At 38.0% G+C, this 19,106-nt stretch overlaps 5 protein-coding genes across 10 annotated transcripts in view; 3 read left to right on the top strand and 2 right to left on the bottom strand.

Annotated features, from left to right (window-relative positions):
* Positions 1-7,899, top strand: part of LOC109856728 (polycomb group protein Pc) — a 115,489-nt gene extending 107,590 nt beyond the window's left edge. For 2 of the 4 annotated variants that reach the window (XM_020432320.1, XM_020432321.1), the window contains 5 exons: positions 2,381-2,541; positions 4,483-4,526; positions 4,623-4,746; positions 4,837-5,253; positions 5,338-7,899. In XM_020432320.1, coding sequence (XP_020287909.1) covers positions 2,482-2,541; positions 4,483-4,526; positions 4,623-4,746; positions 4,837-5,253; positions 5,338-5,955 — 1,263 coding nt within the window. In that variant the 5' untranslated portion in view covers positions 2,381-2,481 and the 3' untranslated portion in view covers positions 5,956-7,899. Of the gene's footprint in view, positions 2,542-4,482; positions 4,527-4,622; positions 4,747-4,836; positions 5,254-5,337 lie in introns of all 4 variants that reach the window. The other 2 variants (XM_020432322.1, XM_020432319.1) reach the window with 2 other exon arrangements.
* A 1,132-nt stretch (positions 7,900-9,031) lies between these two features.
* LOC109856738 (GPN-loop GTPase 2) lies at positions 9,032-11,096 on the top strand. The gene is made up of 7 exons (XM_020432349.1): positions 9,032-9,185; positions 9,273-9,380; positions 9,499-9,867; positions 9,930-10,135; positions 10,216-10,330; positions 10,396-10,591; positions 10,746-11,096. Exons 3-7 carry the CDS (start codon positions 9,747-9,749, stop codon positions 10,981-10,983), a joined length of 876 nt encoding a protein of 291 aa, XP_020287938.1. The 5' UTR covers positions 9,032-9,185; positions 9,273-9,380; positions 9,499-9,746; the 3' UTR covers positions 10,984-11,096.
* Positions 11,097-11,101: 5 nt separating this feature from the next.
* Positions 11,102-13,321, bottom strand: LOC109856737 (trafficking protein particle complex subunit 13). 2 transcript variants are annotated; one of them, XM_020432346.1, is made up of 10 exons: positions 13,118-13,321; positions 12,865-13,033; positions 12,680-12,764; positions 12,432-12,559; positions 12,221-12,344; positions 12,016-12,112; positions 11,686-11,930; positions 11,516-11,616; positions 11,282-11,429; positions 11,102-11,209 (listed from the first exon to the last, which is right to left on the bottom strand). In XM_020432346.1, the coding sequence occupies exons 1-10, from the start codon at positions 13,158-13,160 to the stop codon at positions 11,117-11,119; spliced, it is 1,233 nt and encodes a 410-aa protein (XP_020287935.1). In that variant the 5' UTR covers positions 13,161-13,321; the 3' UTR covers positions 11,102-11,116. The 2 variants fall into 2 exon arrangements, with proteins under 2 accessions (XP_020287935.1, XP_020287936.1); XM_020432347.1 differs by having other exon boundaries at positions 11,686-11,912.
* A 527-nt stretch (positions 13,322-13,848) lies between these two features.
* On the top strand, positions 13,849-16,231 carry LOC109856720 (erlin-1-like). 2 transcript variants are annotated; one of them, XM_020432307.1, is made up of 6 exons: positions 13,849-14,048; positions 14,197-14,527; positions 14,620-14,741; positions 14,808-14,997; positions 15,109-15,367; positions 15,473-16,231. In XM_020432307.1, the coding sequence occupies exons 3-6, from the start codon at positions 14,637-14,639 to the stop codon at positions 15,879-15,881; spliced, it is 963 nt and encodes a 320-aa protein (XP_020287896.1). In that variant the 5' UTR covers positions 13,849-14,048; positions 14,197-14,527; positions 14,620-14,636; the 3' UTR covers positions 15,882-16,231. The 2 variants fall into 2 exon arrangements, with proteins under 2 accessions (XP_020287896.1, XP_020287895.1); XM_020432306.1 differs by having other exon boundaries at positions 13,849-14,139; positions 14,207-14,527.
* A 34-nt stretch (positions 16,232-16,265) lies between these two features.
* On the bottom strand, positions 16,266-19,023 carry LOC109856719 (protein msta-like). Its single transcript, XM_020432305.1, has 7 exons — positions 18,725-19,023; positions 18,212-18,407; positions 17,872-18,099; positions 17,455-17,739; positions 17,028-17,309; positions 16,699-16,909; positions 16,266-16,629 (listed from the first exon to the last, which is right to left on the bottom strand). The coding sequence occupies exons 1-7, from the start codon at positions 18,772-18,774 to the stop codon at positions 16,358-16,360; spliced, it is 1,524 nt and encodes a 507-aa protein (XP_020287894.1). The 5' UTR covers positions 18,775-19,023; the 3' UTR covers positions 16,266-16,357.
* Positions 19,024-19,106: the final 83 nt, after the last annotated feature.

Genomic DNA, 19,106 nt, shown 5'->3' with positions numbered 1-19,106 from the left:
GACGGAGAAAACGGTTCCCCCCTATCACGGAACCGCGGCATCTCGCTCGGATACGAGGACCTAACCGCTGTCCGTCCTTGTCGCGCGCTCTCTCCCTATGTGCTCGTCGACGCAGGAGAGGACACTCTCGTTTCGGGATCCGTTGAGGTAGCACGCGTTTTCACGAGACCGTGAAGAAAAGTATCTAAACCCCGAGTAATTCGTTGTGTCTTTTGTGCCTCTGTGACGCTGCGCTCTACGGACACTCTCTCTCTTGTTACAATCTCAAACGTAATATTCGCCACTTGTAGGATACAGTGCTTACTACGATCGACGTGTGTATGTGTGTATGTGTGTGTGTACGTTGTTGGTGTACGTTGAGTATATAGTGTGTGTATATGTGTGTGTGACAGAACGTCGCGGAGTATGCGGCGTTGCCGGATGTCGTAGGCGCAAATATACGTACACGACTGATATATCGGCGAGGCCGAAGCCGCCGAAGGAGAGGAGTGGACGCGCGCCGCGTACGTTTGCGGAATAAGGAGAAAAAGGAGTGAACGAGCGTGTGGCTGCGTCGATCGATCGATTTCGACTCGCGCGGTCAAAGGTGGAAAATCGTGAAACCGCCGTTGCGGCGTTGCTGCCGCCGCCGCGACGACACAAAATTTTGCGAAGCATCGTCGTCGTCGTCGTTGTACGCCAATGACATTTGCGGCACGGTACTATCGACGAAACGGGTTTGGCAACGTCGCATCGACTGCCCACGCATACAAACGTACGCATACACGTACCTAGAAGGGAACTTAGGGTGGCTGGCTGGTTGGCTGTGCAAGCAAACAGGCAGGCAGGCAGGCAGGCAGGCTAGGCAGACACGGCTTTCTTGTTCCGAGGACGGTGCTTCTGGTAGCGCCGTCTCTCTTTTCTACCTCCATTGCGCTTGCTCTTCCTCTCTCCCTTGGCCCCGTGATTCTCTCCCTCGGTCAACTCAATCGCGCGCTCTCTCTCTTTCTCTCTCCCTCCCTTAAGCCAGTCTCTCTCTCATGCAGGCCGCACGTACCGTTGAGAGCCTCTCCCTTCCCCTGCCAAAGCTCTTTCTCTCTGCCCCTGCGCCCCCTCTTGACGCCTAACCTCGAGCGGATCGGGCGAGTCCACTAGGCTTCCGAGGGGAGTTGGGCAGATCTCAACTCTAGTCGGCCTCGATCCGCAGAGTGCGTTAGACGCTTCGAGTCGTTGCTCCGGTTCACGTCTATTCGTTATCAGTGACTCCGTTGCGCACGTCTAGGAGCTCGTTAACGTCGTAACGCGTTACCTGCGCATAGCCGCGGCCCGCGGCAGTCCGTATTGCAGCCAGTTTTCGGGTTCGACTTGGGACGCACTCGACCAGCGTATATCTGTACGACGGCCATGTTTGGTGTTTACGACGTCAGGGGGAATCACTGACGTCACGCACGAGCGAGCGGCCGATCTCGCCCGAACGGAACGACGACGACTATCATCGCGAACGCACGGCGACAGGCGGCAGCAGCACCAGCAACGAGAGACGGAAGAAAACGTGCCGCGCCACGCCGGTAGCCAACCGAGTATATACAACACGCGCCCGCGCATTACGACATTCACGGATCGGAAGAAGAACCGTCAGATTGGGATACATATATATATGCGAGAGAATTGACGTGATAGAACTTGCGGGGTGATTCGCGCGTCCGGAAGTGAGAAACAGAAAAACGGGGGATTTCGTTCACGCGGCAAGCTGACGCGCAATGACTTGAGTTTTGTTCTCCTCTCGATGGGAGACCTGCGTGTACGCCGATTTAACTGGCCGTGTTCGCCGGTCGTGTCCCCAAAGCTACTGGCCTTTCGAAAAACATCGCGCGCGTTGTAATCCGCCGCTTTTTTTTTTTTCTTATCCTATCCTCGTCGTGTTGTTTCTGCTTCTCAATCACACACCCCAACACGGGGATATTGAAGCAACACTCTCCTGGTTTCTACGAACCAGGTGAGAATTTTGTGCGAGCGAGAGAACGGGGAACGCGCGTCGCGGCGCTACGTTCAGCGACCGACGACGTCGTACGTATGTAAGACACATGCGAACAACAACCGTGCTACGATAAAAATACTGAAAGATTTATATATATATCTCCGTTTGCGAGATTACAATTGCAACCTCCTCCTCTCTCCCCCGCCCACATGGTAATCGCGCACGTGTCCCGCGCGCGTCTTACCTCGTAGCGTGTGTGTCAGTGTCAGTGCCTCGCGATCTGTCAATCGACCCTTTGCGACGACGTGTGACAGCAACAACAACAACACGTCGGTGTTTGGCTTTTTGCTTGCCTGATTTTTCAGCGTGCGAGATCCACAATCCCGCCGCGCCGTGTGATATCGATCATATGGTGTTTTTTAGGTCAGAGACTGTTCGCGAACACGCAGCGCACACAACAAACCGGTATAATTAGTGTCCGTTTGGATTATTTGGATTATTAGAAATTACTCACCGGCAGAACCATGGATCTAGGTGACAGAGTTTACGCTGCGGAGCGAATCACCAAGAAGAGGGAAAAGCGGGTTAGTATCCGTCGTAAAAGTTTGTCGGAGCTGTCGCGCAGATGGCGCCACTAAGCGGAATCTCGCCGTTACCGCCTCTCTTCGTCTCCCTCCTCCCTCCTCCTCCCTTCCCTTCATCCTTGCGCTCCCCTGTTCCGTACTTTTTCTTTCTCTGTTCGTTCTCCATTTCACTCACAGCTGGCTGGCTTCTCGTCTGGCCGCGCTGCCACCTCCTACTCCTGTGACACTCGTACCGCGCGTTCTCGTCGCCGGACACGTTAAGTATATACCGATATGTGTGTTGGGTATACCCCCCGAAAGAGAAACCTCTTCGATACATGTTCCTCGTCGTGTGTTTTGTTAAATCTCGTCTCTCCTCGTAGAGACAAAGACCTCCTCTCATCGGTGGACCGGTTTTGTCATCGGTGACATTTTTATTAATTCGTCGGAAAAAACATTCTTGCGCGAACGCATCCGCGTTTCCGGACGTTATTGCGTTTTTTCGTTTTTTTGAAACGTTTTAATCTCATTTTAGCGACACAACTCGCGTGTTAGATTGTTGTATAAAATTGTTTTGTGGATTGATATGTAAATCTCCCGCGAGAGTTCATCAATTTCCTCGTCGCACACACTGACTGTACGTGTGCAAGTTTTGGTAAACAAGAGTTTTTTCAAAGATAGAAAATGATGACTTTTATATTGACAGACAGGAGGAGAAAGGTTTCTTTTAGCGATCAGCTGGCAGCAACTGGCCTGTTTCTACGAAACACTTGACGCCGCAAATATGTTCCGCAAATTCCCTCGAGAACATGTAAAACTTGCGTTAAGTTTCAGGAAGATAAAATTCCGCGCCTTAAAATTGCAATATTCGTCACATTTCTGAAAGCAATTCTGAAGATTTAAATTTGTAGGCGTAAGGGGAGAAAATCGTGTGATTTCCCTTTACGCACAGTCAATGCGAACAATTAAAAAGATCGTTAACGGATATTTAACGGATATCTAAGGAGAAATTCGCTGATTGACAATTTACAAATTTTTGGAGAATTCTACGAGTCAGTGAATTCGCAATTCGACGAGTTTGAAACTTTCGCCATTCGCGAAAATTTTTTGTTCGTTTCGAATTGATTCTCGCAATTAGTTCGAAACCGCGCGCGAAATTTATTTCGCTTCGTTTGATGGTTTAAATTCCAAACCGTACGAAATCGCGCGAGATGATTCACGTGTCGAGTATTTAAAGCTCGCGTTCGCTCGCGATGACACGACGATTGTCTCGACGTGCAACAACATACATTGAGTAACGGTTCGCGAAAAGGATGACAACCTGTTTCCAACGTTATCCACGTTGATCATGTGGATCACACGTCAACCACCGGCGCGTCGCGCTTAGTTTTCAACGCGACGACAACTTATCGCGCGTGTTCCATTGTTTTCCAACTGTCACGCCGGTCAGCGTTTGTGTTTCGCAATGGAATCAGACTCTTGTTTTTGTCATCATTGGCTAAATTGTCTATATACGCACGTATGTATTACGGTGTAAGTAGTGTAAGTTCCATTAATATACCTACTCATTTGAAATTGTACCTTTATTGCCGAGACATTTGTTTTGACATTTATTGGCGCAACTTCACGTGAGTAAGCATCAATGGAACCTGGTGTATTATTATCGACCGGTTATTGTCAAATAAAAATTGTTCGGCAGACAGAACTGTGCGACTTTCAAGTTACAAGGTCTGTCAGAATATTGGAATAAAATTTTAGGATGTACATTCTAGTCAAATTTTGTTGCAGTCATGAGAGCGATATCGGCAGTTCGTGTTTTCTCTTTCATGTTTGTAATTGGCTTTACTCCTGTTATACGCGCACACTCACTCACTCACTCACTCACTCTTTCCCCTCTCCTTCTTCCATTCATCTTTCAAATAATCACACACTCGTAATAATTACTAACTTTTCTCTTTATAGGGCAAAGTTGAATACTTTGTCAAGTGGAAAGGATGGAGTAAAAAGTGAGTAAAAAATCAGAACTTTGTCATTAGATAAAAAAAAAAAAGGATGTAAATAATGATTGGATATACATTGGCAATTTTGTTTTCGTACTTTAGATATAATACATGGGAGCCGGAAGAAAATATTCTAGACGTCAGATTAATCGAATTGTACGAGCAAAGTCAGAAAGGCACAGATGTGTCTACTAGAAGGCCGAGACGAAGGGATACTAGATATAATGTAACAAAAAAAAATAACGATTTTTCTTGAGATTTGAGTTAGAGACTCGCGAAATAAAACATGTATTCTACTTTAATCTTTAATCTTCAGGATCAGGTGCTGGCTAATCTCGTCGTCGAAGAAGAACCCGGTGGAGACGAAAGGGTAGGTGAAGACAGTCAAGATGAATCGACGACGAGCACTTCAGTGCCCCATTTAAACACTGTAGCACCTGACGAGGATACACTTCCAAGTTCCTTGGACGACCATGAGTCTCCAACACCACCGGAAATGGCGTCCGCATTCAGCGTTGACTCGGACAGTTCTAATAGCAGTATGGACGTACCCTTGTTACATAGAAGAGAAACAGTAGGTCCAAAGAGGAAAGCCGAGGTTCTCAAAGAATCCGGCAAAATCGGCGTAACAATCACCACGAGCAGTCCTAATAGTAGCAGTAGCAGCCCGCCGCCGAACAAAGTTCCTCGCTTGTTACCTCTGAAAAATAATTCCACAACACCGTCATATCACGTGAGTGTTGATTGTCATTAAAAAACACACAAACGTTGAACGTATTAAAAGATTGAGAAACAAATAAAATTGTTTACGTTACAGAGTCACAAAGTCAATGGTAGTAGAAGGCCATCGTCTTCTAGTGTGAAATCAACACCGGAAGAACCATTGCCTGCGGTACCAACGACGCTGGCGCCAGCGGTGCAAGACAAAAAGCGTCCCGAAGCCGACGAACCTCACGGCCCACCACCCTCTCTTCCACGGGCACCGCCGGCGCCGCTGTCTCCTCAGATAGACACACCTCTAGAGCAACCGCCAGCAAAGAAGAAGCATTTGTCGTCGGAACAGAAGCAGGATAAATCAAACGGCGCGGTTGCCCCTGACAAAGCCAACGGTCACAAATCGCCTAGTCCTGCAGACTCATACACTAACAACAACAGGTTACCTACCGTTGTCAACGGACATCACAGTCATAACAACAACAATAATAATAACAACAATAATAACAACACCACGAGTGTCAAGCAGACTGAAATTATCAAGACAGAGATGTACGCTCCCCTCACGAGTCCCGGGACCGATTACTGGCATGCGAGAAATCCCGTGGCAGATCAAGTGTTCATCACGGACGTTACTGTCAATCTAAAGACCGTTACCATCAGGGAGTGCAAGACTGAAAAAGGTTTCTTCCGGGAAAGAGATCCCAAAGAGACTCTTTGAATCCCAACAATGTTATCAATTAAGATTTCTAGGGATATCTACTCCTCGTTGTATTGAATCACTGTAAATATAAATTATTTTCACACGTCGAAATAAGGTGAGAATGTAATCATGTATCAAATAAGTTTTTAACAATGTTTTTAATACATACGCAAATAATGTGTATGTGTTAAAAAAATTTTTAACATATATGTGTATATATAATGCAAGAGTCGGGATTTGTTTTCTGACTTATATTTGAGATTTGTACCATTTTACACTCCGATAAATCTCGGAAACCCTCGAACGGACGCGCTAAAATCAAGATTATAATCAGGGAATTAACATTTTTCCAAAACTGAAATATATGTTCGGGTGCGCGAGTCTAAATGTAAATTAATTGTAGAGGAGTATACTGTCAATATGATTATCGAGTATACGTCGTCACACACACATACACATACATACATACATACACATACACACACACACACAACTTGCTATCATATTATATGATATACATCTGTGTATTTAAAAATGCTTACTAGATTTTTAAATACGCTGAAAGATCTGGAGAATTTATTAGAAAGAACGCCACATCTTCCAGCTGATTTTATTAATTGCTTATCTTAGAAACTTCGCTAAGGGAATGCTATATAAATAAGATCTTACCTTTCGTTTTTACTACGGGATACAGACACGAGACGAGATATATACCGAAAAAAAAAAAAAAAAAAAAAAAAAAAAAACAAAATATTTTTCTAATTCATCTTTAGGATACACTGAACGCAATTGGGAGGGGAGGAGGAGATATTCCAAATTGGTATAAAGATCAAGTAGAAGAAAAAAAATACTTATCACAACGTTACGAATTTTCACACATAGAAAAATTTGAGAGTTTGCTTCGTGCTTCAGAAAAACAAAACTTCAAAAGACAAATTTAATAAAACTATTTAAAAAAAAAAAAAAAAAAAAAAAAAGCAATTGCGCGTAACAATTTTCCAACCGCTGTTAGTCGTAACTACTTCATTATGACGATACTTTTTCAGTTCGTGATTTCGATAAACCTAAACCAATACTTTTTTTTTTTTTTTTTTTTTTTACTTTAACTGTCTCACACAAGATCATTGCATATCTCTTAGTGAATGTGTTTTATTTATTGTAAATTTTAATTGTCTATAACATCATCAAATGTGAACGCTTCTCGATAATAAAAGCGCGTCTCGAACATTAATTCAGTACAACGCAAATCTGATCGTCGTATTTTTATTTGAACTCATTACATTAGTCAAATATCATTGTCTCTTGTTTTGAAGATCGTTGTATCGTGCATTTTTTATAATAAGATATGATGAATGTTCAAGTTTGTCACACACTATATCGAGGTCAATTTGATCGTTTATATAGACGTTAATATAATATCTCCTTTTTGACGACATATAAAAAAATGCTTTTATCACGCAACAGATTTTTGAAGTTGTTTCGTGACTAAACACACACACAAAAAAAAAAAAAAATACTGAGATGAACTTTCCAAATTCGATATCGCATGATAGTCTATTATGTGAATAAAGTTATATTGAGTTTTTTTTTTCTTTTTTTTTTCTTTTTTTTTCAAGTTTTAAATATATATTAAATCAATAAGATTAAATCTTATTAATTTAATATATATTTAAAATATACGCATATGTGTATTTTAACTTTTCTCATGTACGTTGCTTATTTATTATAGCTAATATACAAAGATTTCTAGGTTTCTATACATTTTTAATATAGTTGTAAATTGTATATGTGCGAAATGTGTCTGTTTAAAAAAAAGCGAGTTAGACATCGATGATGTTGTTTCTCATAAAAATTGTGTAATTAAATGAGATCCCCGACAGGGAATTTGATCAAACTTTCCCAAAATTAATTTAAATGACTTTTTTAGAAAGTATATTAATAAAAAAAGTGAAAAAAAAAAAACAATAGATCTGTTTTTTAAAAACAAAGTTGATTTTGTGCGGAGATGACATTGGTTGCAATTATCAATGCGACGTAATGTACATTTTAAATTGTTGTATCGCACTGTATATTGAGAATGTTTTTTCTTGTAAAAATTGTAAATAGAGCTGTGGAAATTTTGTGTTTCGTCGTGACGGACGGAGCATGTGAGAATGGCTTATATAAATCTTTGAATCATCAATTGTGCACATAGATAAGAGAGAGAAAGAGAAGCTCCCCTCCCTTCTTTTAGTCGTAAAGTTACAACCGTAGGTCTATAAGAAAAAAAAAAAAAAAAAGAGAAAGAGGGGAGAAAGAGGAGAGGAATACTTTTCTTAGATTTAGAATTTCAAGACAGACTGTGCGCGTACCTTCTCTCAAATATTGTTTCTGTACTTATAAAATATTCAAACTACTACTTATACGTGATAAACAATGAAACGATAAACACAGGCACATATACGATACGTGAACCCCGGTAGAACCAAATTCAAACAGTAAGTTTAGTTTTTCTGTCTCTGGTATATATACAGATTCCTTATATATTTCAATAAAATCTACTTGAAGTCTCAAGTTTTCATGTGCGTTCTGTAATCTCCCTGTGAATCCTAATTTATATTTTATATAAATAAAGTAAAGAGAAATATAAAACTTACCGTATTTATATATAGTTTATATATTTCGTCAATTATATGTATGTCTCTCCGTGCGCGTGTATATATGTGAGCGAGTAGTGTGTTATGTAGTGGAGAACTCCATTGTATGGCGGGAATCCGCTTTCGCGTTGAAGAACGAAGTGTCTATTGGCTGCAGTCGACGTAACGTTACGCGTCCAAAGCCTGTATCATTGCGAAATAAAATTGGAATATTGTCTTTAACTATACAGATGCGTTCCGATTAGTTCCGACGTTCACCGCCAACTATCCACAATCCAATGAGAGTGAAGAGAACCCAATCTCAAGTTTAGTGAGCTTTGCTCTGATTGGTCAAGTTCCAATCTCTGATCCTAAACCGAAGTTGACGAGGAATGCGCGAAGCGCTACCTTCGCCGCAACCTATTGAAACGGATGTGATCAAGGTATAACATTCTTATACATCTATGGTTTCGCGTGAAGTTACACGTTTGATTCACATGCTTCGACTTGTAAGCGTGATATTGCGAGTATATAAAATATTATAGACATATGCATAAAAAATATGAATGAACAAGCTTGTAGTATTATTACAAGTGGTGGTCATCATACTGACATTGTTGTAAAATCATACAGGTATTTTTCAAAATATTCTACATGTTTTAAAATAGAAAACAGCGGTGTCCTCACGACGCTATTGTAATAATGCTTCTTCATTTATAGCAATCGCGCACTGTTGATTGTGACACATTTCAAAAAGTTTGGAACGGTATTATCGATAAATCGTGAATCCTCTATAAACGGATATACCAGTGATGTTTTCTCAATAAAGTACGTACTGGTGCACGCACATCTTTATCCGCAACAATTCTCAGAATTCTTTTATATATAAATGCGTGAATATATATACACATTTATAATATATAACTTTTATCATATGTTTTCACAGAACACTCTTTGGCAGTGATAACAACGACATTTACTTAGCTGCCAGATACATAGTAGAACAAATAGATATTAAAACACCATTGCTGCTATCTATATCATTGAAAGATTATAGTGTAGAGACTTTGAAGTCTGTTGTTGATGCTATAAATCAAATAAAATCATGGTGATATAAATTACTGAAAAATATGATATATGAATATTGATAATCTATTATAACACTTAATAAAAACAATCAGTTGAGTAAAAACCATGAGTTTAATTTTTGGTCAGCTTGTAATTGGTCCACCTGGTAGCGGGAAAACAACATACTGCAATGAAATGTCTAAATTTTTGAAGTCTCTTGGAAGAAAAGTGGCCATTATTAACATTGGTATGCAAGTAAAACATTTGCTGTTCTTAAATGAATTATTTGTTGACTAATAATCATTTCAGATCCAGCAAATGAAAATATGGAGTATACTCCAGAAGTGGATATTTCTGAATTAATTAAACACGAAGAGGTCATGGAGCACTTTAAACTTGGACCAAATGGTGCTCTGGTTTATTGCATGGAGTTTCTAGAAATCAATGTAAATTGGCTTGTGACAAAAATTTTGAATCTAAAAGATTACTATCTTATTTTTGATTGCCCAGGTCAAGTAAGTTTGTTTTAACATTGCTCTTCTAAATAATAATTTAGATTTTGTATCTGATAATATGACAGAAAATAATGTAACAGGTTGAATTATACACACATCATAAATCCATTAGTAAGATAGCAGAAAAATTGACCGAAAATTTAGTGAGATTATGCAGTGTACATCTTGTAGATTCTCATCATTGCAGTGATCCAGGTAAATAATTAATACATACAGATAGAGTTACTGATAGAGTTGTAATTACTGATATAATTTTATAGGAAAATATCTGTCCTCTTTGGTTCTTTGTACAACAGTGATGTTGCAACTAGGTTTACCTCACGTAAATGTCATGACAAAGTTCGATGAAATGAAAAAATTTAGCAACTGTTTAGCTTTTAACATAGACTTTTACACAGAAGTATTGGATTTAAAATATCTTTTAGAGCACTTGGATGAAGATCCTTTTACTGCAAAGTAAGAAACATGTACACTCTATGTTTTGAGTGTTTTAAATACAAATATCTATAATTTGTTAGTAAAATTATATATATTGTATATATATATAATTGTTACTAACTCAACAATTTAGAGAAGTATGAAAATTTAGAGAGATATAACAATGTTACAGGTATAAAAAGCTCAATACTGCTCTAGTTTCAATAATTGAAGACTACAGTCTTGTTAGTTTTATACCACTAGATGTTTTCAACAAGACGTTGTTGTTGCGAGTAAAAAATGCGATAGATAAGGCAAATGGATATATTTTTGGTGGTAATGAGCCACGAGATATACAGACGTTGCTTGCGTGCGCAGTAGGAGCTGTCAGCGAGACTGAAAAAACATCTGCCATGGATGCGTATTTATGAATTGTATCACATTCTTACTTCAAAGTGACTTTTATACAATATCATACATCGATTTTTCTGTTTGTATTGACGCAAGCTCTGTTACGAACAATAAATGCCACACTTTTGACTCATATTTGCAAATATATATCTCTCAATCCATTCGGTTGACAAAAATTTGCGCTAGATCGTCGTGATCGTATACTCTTTTTAAAAACGTATCTGTTAGTTTCAGACCGGATATAGTCTATGTAGAAAAAGAAAAACATATTTAATACGACGCGTGACATTTGACATTTTTAGAAAATAATTTACTCACAATGATACCCGTATCCAACGTAATAAAACAAAGAGATATGTCCATCGAAGCTCCAGGTTTCAGAGTGCCGAGTGTTGTGTCGGACATTCCGCACCACGCTATTATATTATTCGACTCTAAACTCAATAATAATTCCATACTTCTTTCTCTGTAAAGAATCGAAAGATAATTTGTTACCAAGTTCATGTGATAAATTTTGTACGCTCTGTTGTATCTCAACAATTGCATTCTTACGATGTATTTATTATGTGACATGTACAATTCACTGGTTCTTCAAGGTAAGCTTTTACTGGTATGTCTTTCATGATCACTCTCAAATCTCCGTATTCGGGTGCCTAAAACGTTTTGTTTCGCGCATGATTGTGCTTTTTCATCGCTTTTTCAAGGCTTCTCACGTAACGTACCATTCTTTGCAATTGACTTGTTTGCAACCTTCCTCTTTCTCCCAAGTTGCTCCTCCACACGATATCCAGCTTACCAATGTTTGTCGCATTCTGCATCATTTTCGGATCTTTCAATAAGCTTGATTGTGGTTTCAAACAGTACAGATATTGTCTACTACAATTTGTATCCAACAGATTCACACTTCCGTAAATAGATTCTCCCTCGTCATTTGTGTTCAATGTGCTCACTGAGAAATGTGTTGCATCTTTAATACACACACACACATATATATATGTATCACACATATATAAATGTAATCTGTCTCGGTCAATATCCGCATTTTTACTTACCACTGAATAAATGAGACGATTCGAGAGCAACTTTTTCCAAACAAATTGGGCCGGCTGTTAGATTCTGAATTTGTGCCTCGAGATATACCTCATCTGACTTGAAATAAAAGATAAAACATTTTAATTTCAAAATAAACTTTTTAATATAAATATTTACGCAAAATACCACTAATGCAATTGCAAATGTATACTTCTAAATGACAACCTCGGCATTAAAAAATTTCGTCTTCACATCAAGCGGTTTAACTACTTGAAATTTGAAATATTTTCTAAACGAAAGTGGAGGTCCAACTTGTCCCGCGCAGTTATAGGACACCTCGCAAACTAATCTAGAAAAATAGAAAAGACAATTTTTTTTTTAAACATAAAACAGAGAATACATTTTATTATAAAAGGACTTATTAATATTCCCTTACATATGTGTACCTATTTCCTTAACTTCGTGATGAATAACTTCATCTACCGTATTGTCAGGTGCTAATTCTTTTCCTTCAAGATTTGCGCCTGACAGAGAAATTATCTGTGTGCTCGTTTGCAAATCTGCCTATAAAATATAAACAATATTAGAGATACAATGATGTGACATTTATATCAAATAAAAATCCAGATATATATCAATTCGTTATTATATGTATTTTTAAATTATGTGACGTATGAAACTTACTTTCACAGAAACATTTTCTACAGTTTGATTGCTGCCATTATGTACACACAGATAACTGGAAAATATTTCTCCTAGATATATGTTGCTGAAATAAATATATCACAACATGAGACATGGATAAAAAAAAGATGTGCGTCTAAATAACATTGCAAAAAAAAAAAAAAACACTCGTAAATAAGACACACCCAAAACTCTGAGGCAATACCATAAATTGTCCTACAGCAAGTGCTTCCATACCTTGCAATGTTGTACAATCATTTTTGAGCTCATTGTTCAATGTATTACCTGGCAAATCTGTTGAATCACATGTAACAACTATGGGAGATGCCAGAGTCGGTCGCGTTAATCTCATTACTAGAATTGTGTGTATAAAAATTAATACCAATGAACAACTAAAAAATTAAAAGATATAAATTTGTTTGCTTTGACACGACTTACCTTTTAACGCTAACAAATGTTCGCTCTTTGCTTTAACTTCCATTTTTTTTCAGATCATAAGTTGTGAGACACTTTAATTTTAAAAGCACACCGTTAATTATCTACGTCATATTTGTGTGTGTGTACTCTCAAAATATCTGTCTAATCTAATTTCTTCGCGACTGGAAAGGCTATTTGACAAGAGCCAGCCCATATGTCGTAAACTTCAGGTTTCTTCAGGCTATTGCACATGAAAAAGTTTTGATCGTCATCACAAAATTGTAAGCAAACCAACCAATCACAAGTTTGGCAATCTCGTTACCGAAGGATAATTGGTTACGTTCGGAAAACTCAACGGTTGAGAGATCATCACTTATGACAGGTCTATTCTTCAAAATCTGAAGCGATTCCAAAAGTATGATCCAATCAGAAGTGATTATCTCTCAACCGTTGTGCAACTGTTGAGTTGTCTGAACGCACCCGATTATCTTAGAAGAATAATCGATTGTGATTAGTCAATTTCTTGCTTCTGACTTTTGATTTATCACCAATATCTTATTGTAGAAGGCCCTTTATATGCAAAAGTCTGTGCTTCGGCCTTAATTCAGAACACACTCCGAGTGACCCTAATGGTTAAGGTCTGTTCTTTTTACCTGAACTGGCTGCATTAGTTCAGAGTTTATTTTTTTTTTTACTTCACATTGGAAAAAGAAAGACAAACTCTGAACTGATGTAGCCAGTTCAGGTAAAAAGAACAGACTTATATATTGTGACAGAGAAGTCTGTGGTTATGACTTTATTTTTTAACGTGTTTGTTTGTTGATAATTTGTATTCGATATTCGATCGTGAACCTGCGATCTGAGCAAGTGCAACAGATATCGAATGACAAATTTTTAACCTTTGGAATGTTATTATTTTAATTGGGCCAATGGTTTAGCGATCAAAATACAGGTAGACTGTGCGAGTTTGGAGTTGTTTTTTTGGGCCGGTCTTTGTTCAATCAAATGTATCGATTGAAAAATGAACTGAATCCGGGATTCCGGTAATTAATTCGAGATTTTATTAATTATTTAATTAAGTAAAAATTTGTTCTCATCAGATTACTGAAGTTTAAGGAACGTAACCACGAACTTGGCTTAGATGGGTATACGCACTGCGGGGATCGATCATATATTGTTTGGAAAAACTACAAGAGATACTACAATAAAGATCACTACTGTAAAAAAAAAGGAGAACGCTTAGTATACATAGAAGAGTGTGTACTCACAAAAATTGTATAAGCGTTTGAGGCACGTTAATATCATATAAAAAAGTTTTTTTTTATCAATAACTTTTCCTAGTGCCAAATGTCACTTCATTAGTCAAACTTTAATTCAGTACTTAAAAAGGAATTGAATAAACAAAATTTGTTTAAATCTAAGTTGAAGAAGGTACTGATTGTACTATATTTGTTATATTATATTTATTAAAATCAGAGAAGGTAAACATGAAACTGAATATTCATCTTTTTCATATATTTCAGGATATTAATAAACAATTATGGACAACAAACTCTTGCCAATTTTACTTTTGTTGCTTTTTACTATAGTAATTAACTTTTCTTTTCATCGTATTGAAGAAGGTTATGTTGGAGTATACTTTAGGGTGAGATTTTTTGTTATTTACTTAAAACTGTTATTTTCCATCTGCTATATTTCATGAATTTTTCAGGGTGGTGCTTTGTTACCTCAAGTGAGTAATCCGGGATTTCACATGATGATACCACTGCTGACCACATTTCGTACAGTTCAGGTAACTCTTCAGACAGATGAAGTAAAGAATGTTCCATGTGGAACCAGTGGTGGCGTAATGATTTATTTTGATCGTATTGAAGTTGTGAATATATTAGATGCAAATAATGGTAAGCTTAGTGCGCATATAAACTGTTTCCGTCTTAATTCAATTATTGACAGGAATTAGCTAGTGCATTACTGTTAGAATATCTGTTAATATATGCTTTTTTTTCTTGCAGTCTATAATATAGTAAGAAATTTTACAGTGGATTACGATCGTACATTAATATTTAACAAAGTTCATCACATACTGAATCAATTTTGTTCTGTACATACGTTACATGAAGTGTACATTGATTTGTTTGATCAAATTGATGAGAATCTGGAAACTGCACTTGAAAAAGATCTAATTGAATTAGCACCTGGTCTTAGTGTACAAGCTGTAAGAGTGACAAAGCCGAGAATTCCCGAAGCAATTAGACAAAATTACGAATTAATGCAAGTTTTTACTTTGTTAAACTTCGAAGATTTTTACTTTTAATTAATATGTATATATGTATATAGAATATTAATCTTTCTGTTAACTTTTATTGAATGATTTAGGGAAGCGGAGAAAACAAAACTGTTGATATCCATACAACATCAGAAAGTGGTGGAAAAAGATGCCGAGATCGAACGCAAAAAGGCCATCATTGAAGCCGAAAAGGAAGCGCAGGTCGCAACGATTCAGTACAATCAAAAGATTATGGAAAAAGAATCTCTGCAGCGAATAGCAGTGATAGAAGACGAGATGCATTTAGCGAGACAGAAGAGTCAGTCCGACGCTGAATTTTATAAAATGAAATTGCAAGCCGAGGCAAACAAGTTACTCTTAAATAAAGAATTCTTAGAGCTCAAGAAATACGAGGCCTTAGCAAAGAATGCTAAGATATATTACGGGCAAGACATTCCACAAATGTTCGTACAAGGAGGTTGTTCGAGTGATTTCAATTCCCCCCGCAATAGTGTATGAATACCTGAAGAAAACCAAAAATGAACAGTAATTAATTTTAGGCGTTTTTTGTAACTTGTACCTTATTTTTGTATCTGATAAAACAAAGTGAAGTAATTATTAGCTTCTTTTTGCATATTCCTATTTTTCAAAACAAAAAATAATTATCTCTATTTAAAACTCATGTTTAAAATAGTTATTAAAACGAAACGTTGCTCGAATTGTTGTTAACTACTGAACCAAGAAGTGAGACCGTTTGTCCAAGAGGCCATACGTGTTATTGTGATAATAATGTTGAACGATGCTTCATCGCGTTCACCATGCGTGTCATTAGTTGCGGACAACAGGAGGAAATCCTATTAGAAGCGATAATTTTGTAAGACTGGCAGAGATTAAAATTTGGACCAGTGAAAAAAATTTATTAAATTGCTGTTTTGTAAAGAATTTATCATTTTATCCTTCCGTGTGTGTTGTTTACATGCGAATTTTAGGATATATCATTTACGACGGATTTTGGGCTCTTCTGATGGTAAGGATTTCACGTCGCTTATATTCTGATTTAACATTCGTAATTCTTCAAGTGCTCTTTTAGCTAATTTCCCTTCCGGAGTTGATGGCGGTTCGAGAAGAATCATGGTCAGAGAGTTCTTTAGAACGTTCCTGGCCTCTTCCAATCGGCGGGCCAATTGCGCCGATGAGATCTCACGCGCGGAATAAGATCGATTCGCTAGTATTATCATAGGTAAGTGCATTTCGTACAACAGTATTCCTGTAAAATACAGAGAGATAAATAAGAGAGATTGGCGATATCGCTCGGAAATGTGAGATTGCGACAAACCCTTTAAACGTGATACGCCAGGTTCTGTTATATCCAAAACCTCGTAGATTTCCTTGCAGGTGTCCAGCATCCGTAGTAAAATTTTTTTCTGTGGATTCAGCGATGCGATTTCCCTTCTACACACCGTCAATAATTTCTGCTTCAGGGATAACATCAGAAAGTGATTGGTGTGTAGCGAGCGAGATAATCTTTTGAGCAAGTTATCGATGCTCTGAAAAAAAAAAAAAAAAAAATTGCGTTGCAAAGAATTGTGATAATGTCGAGTTAAATATAATGTTTATATATATATATATATATATATATGTATATATATCACACTGTGTGCGAACTTTTATATCGTCATTCTCGCATTCTTCGATTAACGTTTTACATATATTCAACGTAGCTCTAACGAGACGACCGCCGTAGGTCCTCTTACAAGTCTGGCATTGCCATTGGTTTTCGTACGGATCCTTTACGGAAGTGTCTTTTATACCTATGTATCCCTTTTTGCATCGCGGACATACCGCGCTGCTCAAATGCGATTGCAATTCGTAAGGATCCTCGCACAATGAGCATTCGCATTCGAAATATTTTTCCTCTCGAAGATATTCCCTTCTGTCAGCTGCACCCTGATGATGATATATTTCGTAGACAAATGTTAATACAACAAATTTATATATTTAGCATCAAAGCCAATAAAAATTAATGAAAGTTAAATATCGATTTTGTCGCAAGTATGTCTAGATTTTTTTTTTATATCTACGATCAACTGACCAATAGCGATGAAGTATAATTGAAAAAGATGGGCTCGTCCTCCTTGATCGTTATACTTGCGTAAACGGTTAGCTGAAAATTGTCATCGACGGTTAGATGAGTGTTGCCCCGACAATCATGAGCCATCAAGGCCGCGTCGATGTATAAACCACGAAGCAGGACGCCGTCAACGGCGCCGGGTGATCGCAACTCGAAGGTGTTCGCATCTATGATGCCGCACACCTTTTGAATTAATTCTACACTGGGCGGCTCAGTTTCAACGGGCAGGCGAAGTCTTCGAATCACCTACACACGCACGTATATCGTCGCACATATTCTTTCTCAAATAATAAACATTTAAAAAAATATAATTTTATTTTGGATTAAATCGTACATTGGTTTTAATTTCTAGGATTTTTATATACGCGCGAGACTCACATCTACAACATTGACTTCTCTGTTCTTCCAGATAGGTTTGTTTATCCTCTTATCCAGATGAGCTTCCATGTGGTCTACTTCTTCCCACACAGCCGGATTCTTGTGTTTCATCAACCACACCCGCAACGGTAACAATATTCTCGTCACGTCATTTTCGTTTTTCGCCAATGCGTCTCGGTTGTCTCTAAATATCTGACACTCGTCGCTTGTGTGATGTCTCGCTTGTTCCTTTAAAAGAGATTAGCGGATAGAAGTGGATCTTGTGAAAATAGATTTTGACTATTTTAAATACAGTGCAACACGGTACGGAGCAAGTAAGGTTTTTTTTTTTTTTTTTTACCTCGCATGTAACGCTGCACAACGGCGCGACGTTACATTTGGAACAAATGTATTGATTCCGTTCGCCGATTTTGATTAATAAGCGCAAACATGCAAAGCAGAAACAATCCTTTCCGCATGTCGTTGGGCCGACCGCGATCGGTTTGTCGCGAATTACAACTTCTCCCGGCGCTAAGTTTCTAGCCGCTACAAGATACCTTGTTTAAACAAAAAAATAAAACTTGATGTGTGACAGCAAGCGATTGACGAGATTGCGCGCAAAATAAACGCGCAAAAAACATTGCGCAAGTGTTACCTATTTGGATTAAGGAAATGCTAAATTTATTTTCAAGAAGAGAATCGTACACACACACACACACACACACACGTGCAAAGGAGCACCTGTCAATGTGGTATAACAAAAATCTTTCCTCAAACCTTCTCTCTCTATACTATATGTAAGATTTATAAATTACACACTAAGATACGTATATATATATATATATATATTATTGTTGTCAAATTATATTTATACCTTCCAAATTTTTTCGAGTGTGCGATTTTATACTTCGGAGCGGGCGCCATGACAATGTGTGCGGACTTCTTTCAAGTTTGCGTTTGATTGTCGACTTGCAACTGAAAGCGAGCGCCGGTAATACGAGCCTTCCTTCGACAAACATGCGACGCACTATATATTATTAGACATCACATGGCATCCTCACGCAATCCGCAATGTTGGTATATGTGACACACACATTGGCGATTACGACACAATCGTGAATAATCACAACTGACATTTTAGATAAAGACACTTGAGATATGAATATTTTTTAACTTGATAAAAGATGTTTTTTTTGGGATGTGAAAAACAACTGCACTCTTGTAAAATTTAACATTTTGTATCGTACTCTGAAAGA

This window comes from Pseudomyrmex gracilis, unplaced genomic scaffold (assembly GCF_002006095.1).
Source record: "Pseudomyrmex gracilis isolate BER0280 unplaced genomic scaffold, ASM200609v1 scaffold_132, whole genome shotgun sequence".
In the NCBI taxonomy this organism is placed as follows: Eukaryota; Metazoa; Arthropoda; class Insecta; order Hymenoptera; family Formicidae; genus Pseudomyrmex; species Pseudomyrmex gracilis.
Note: the sequence above shows the minus strand (reverse complement) of the source record. Positions and strands in the feature narration are given on the sequence as shown.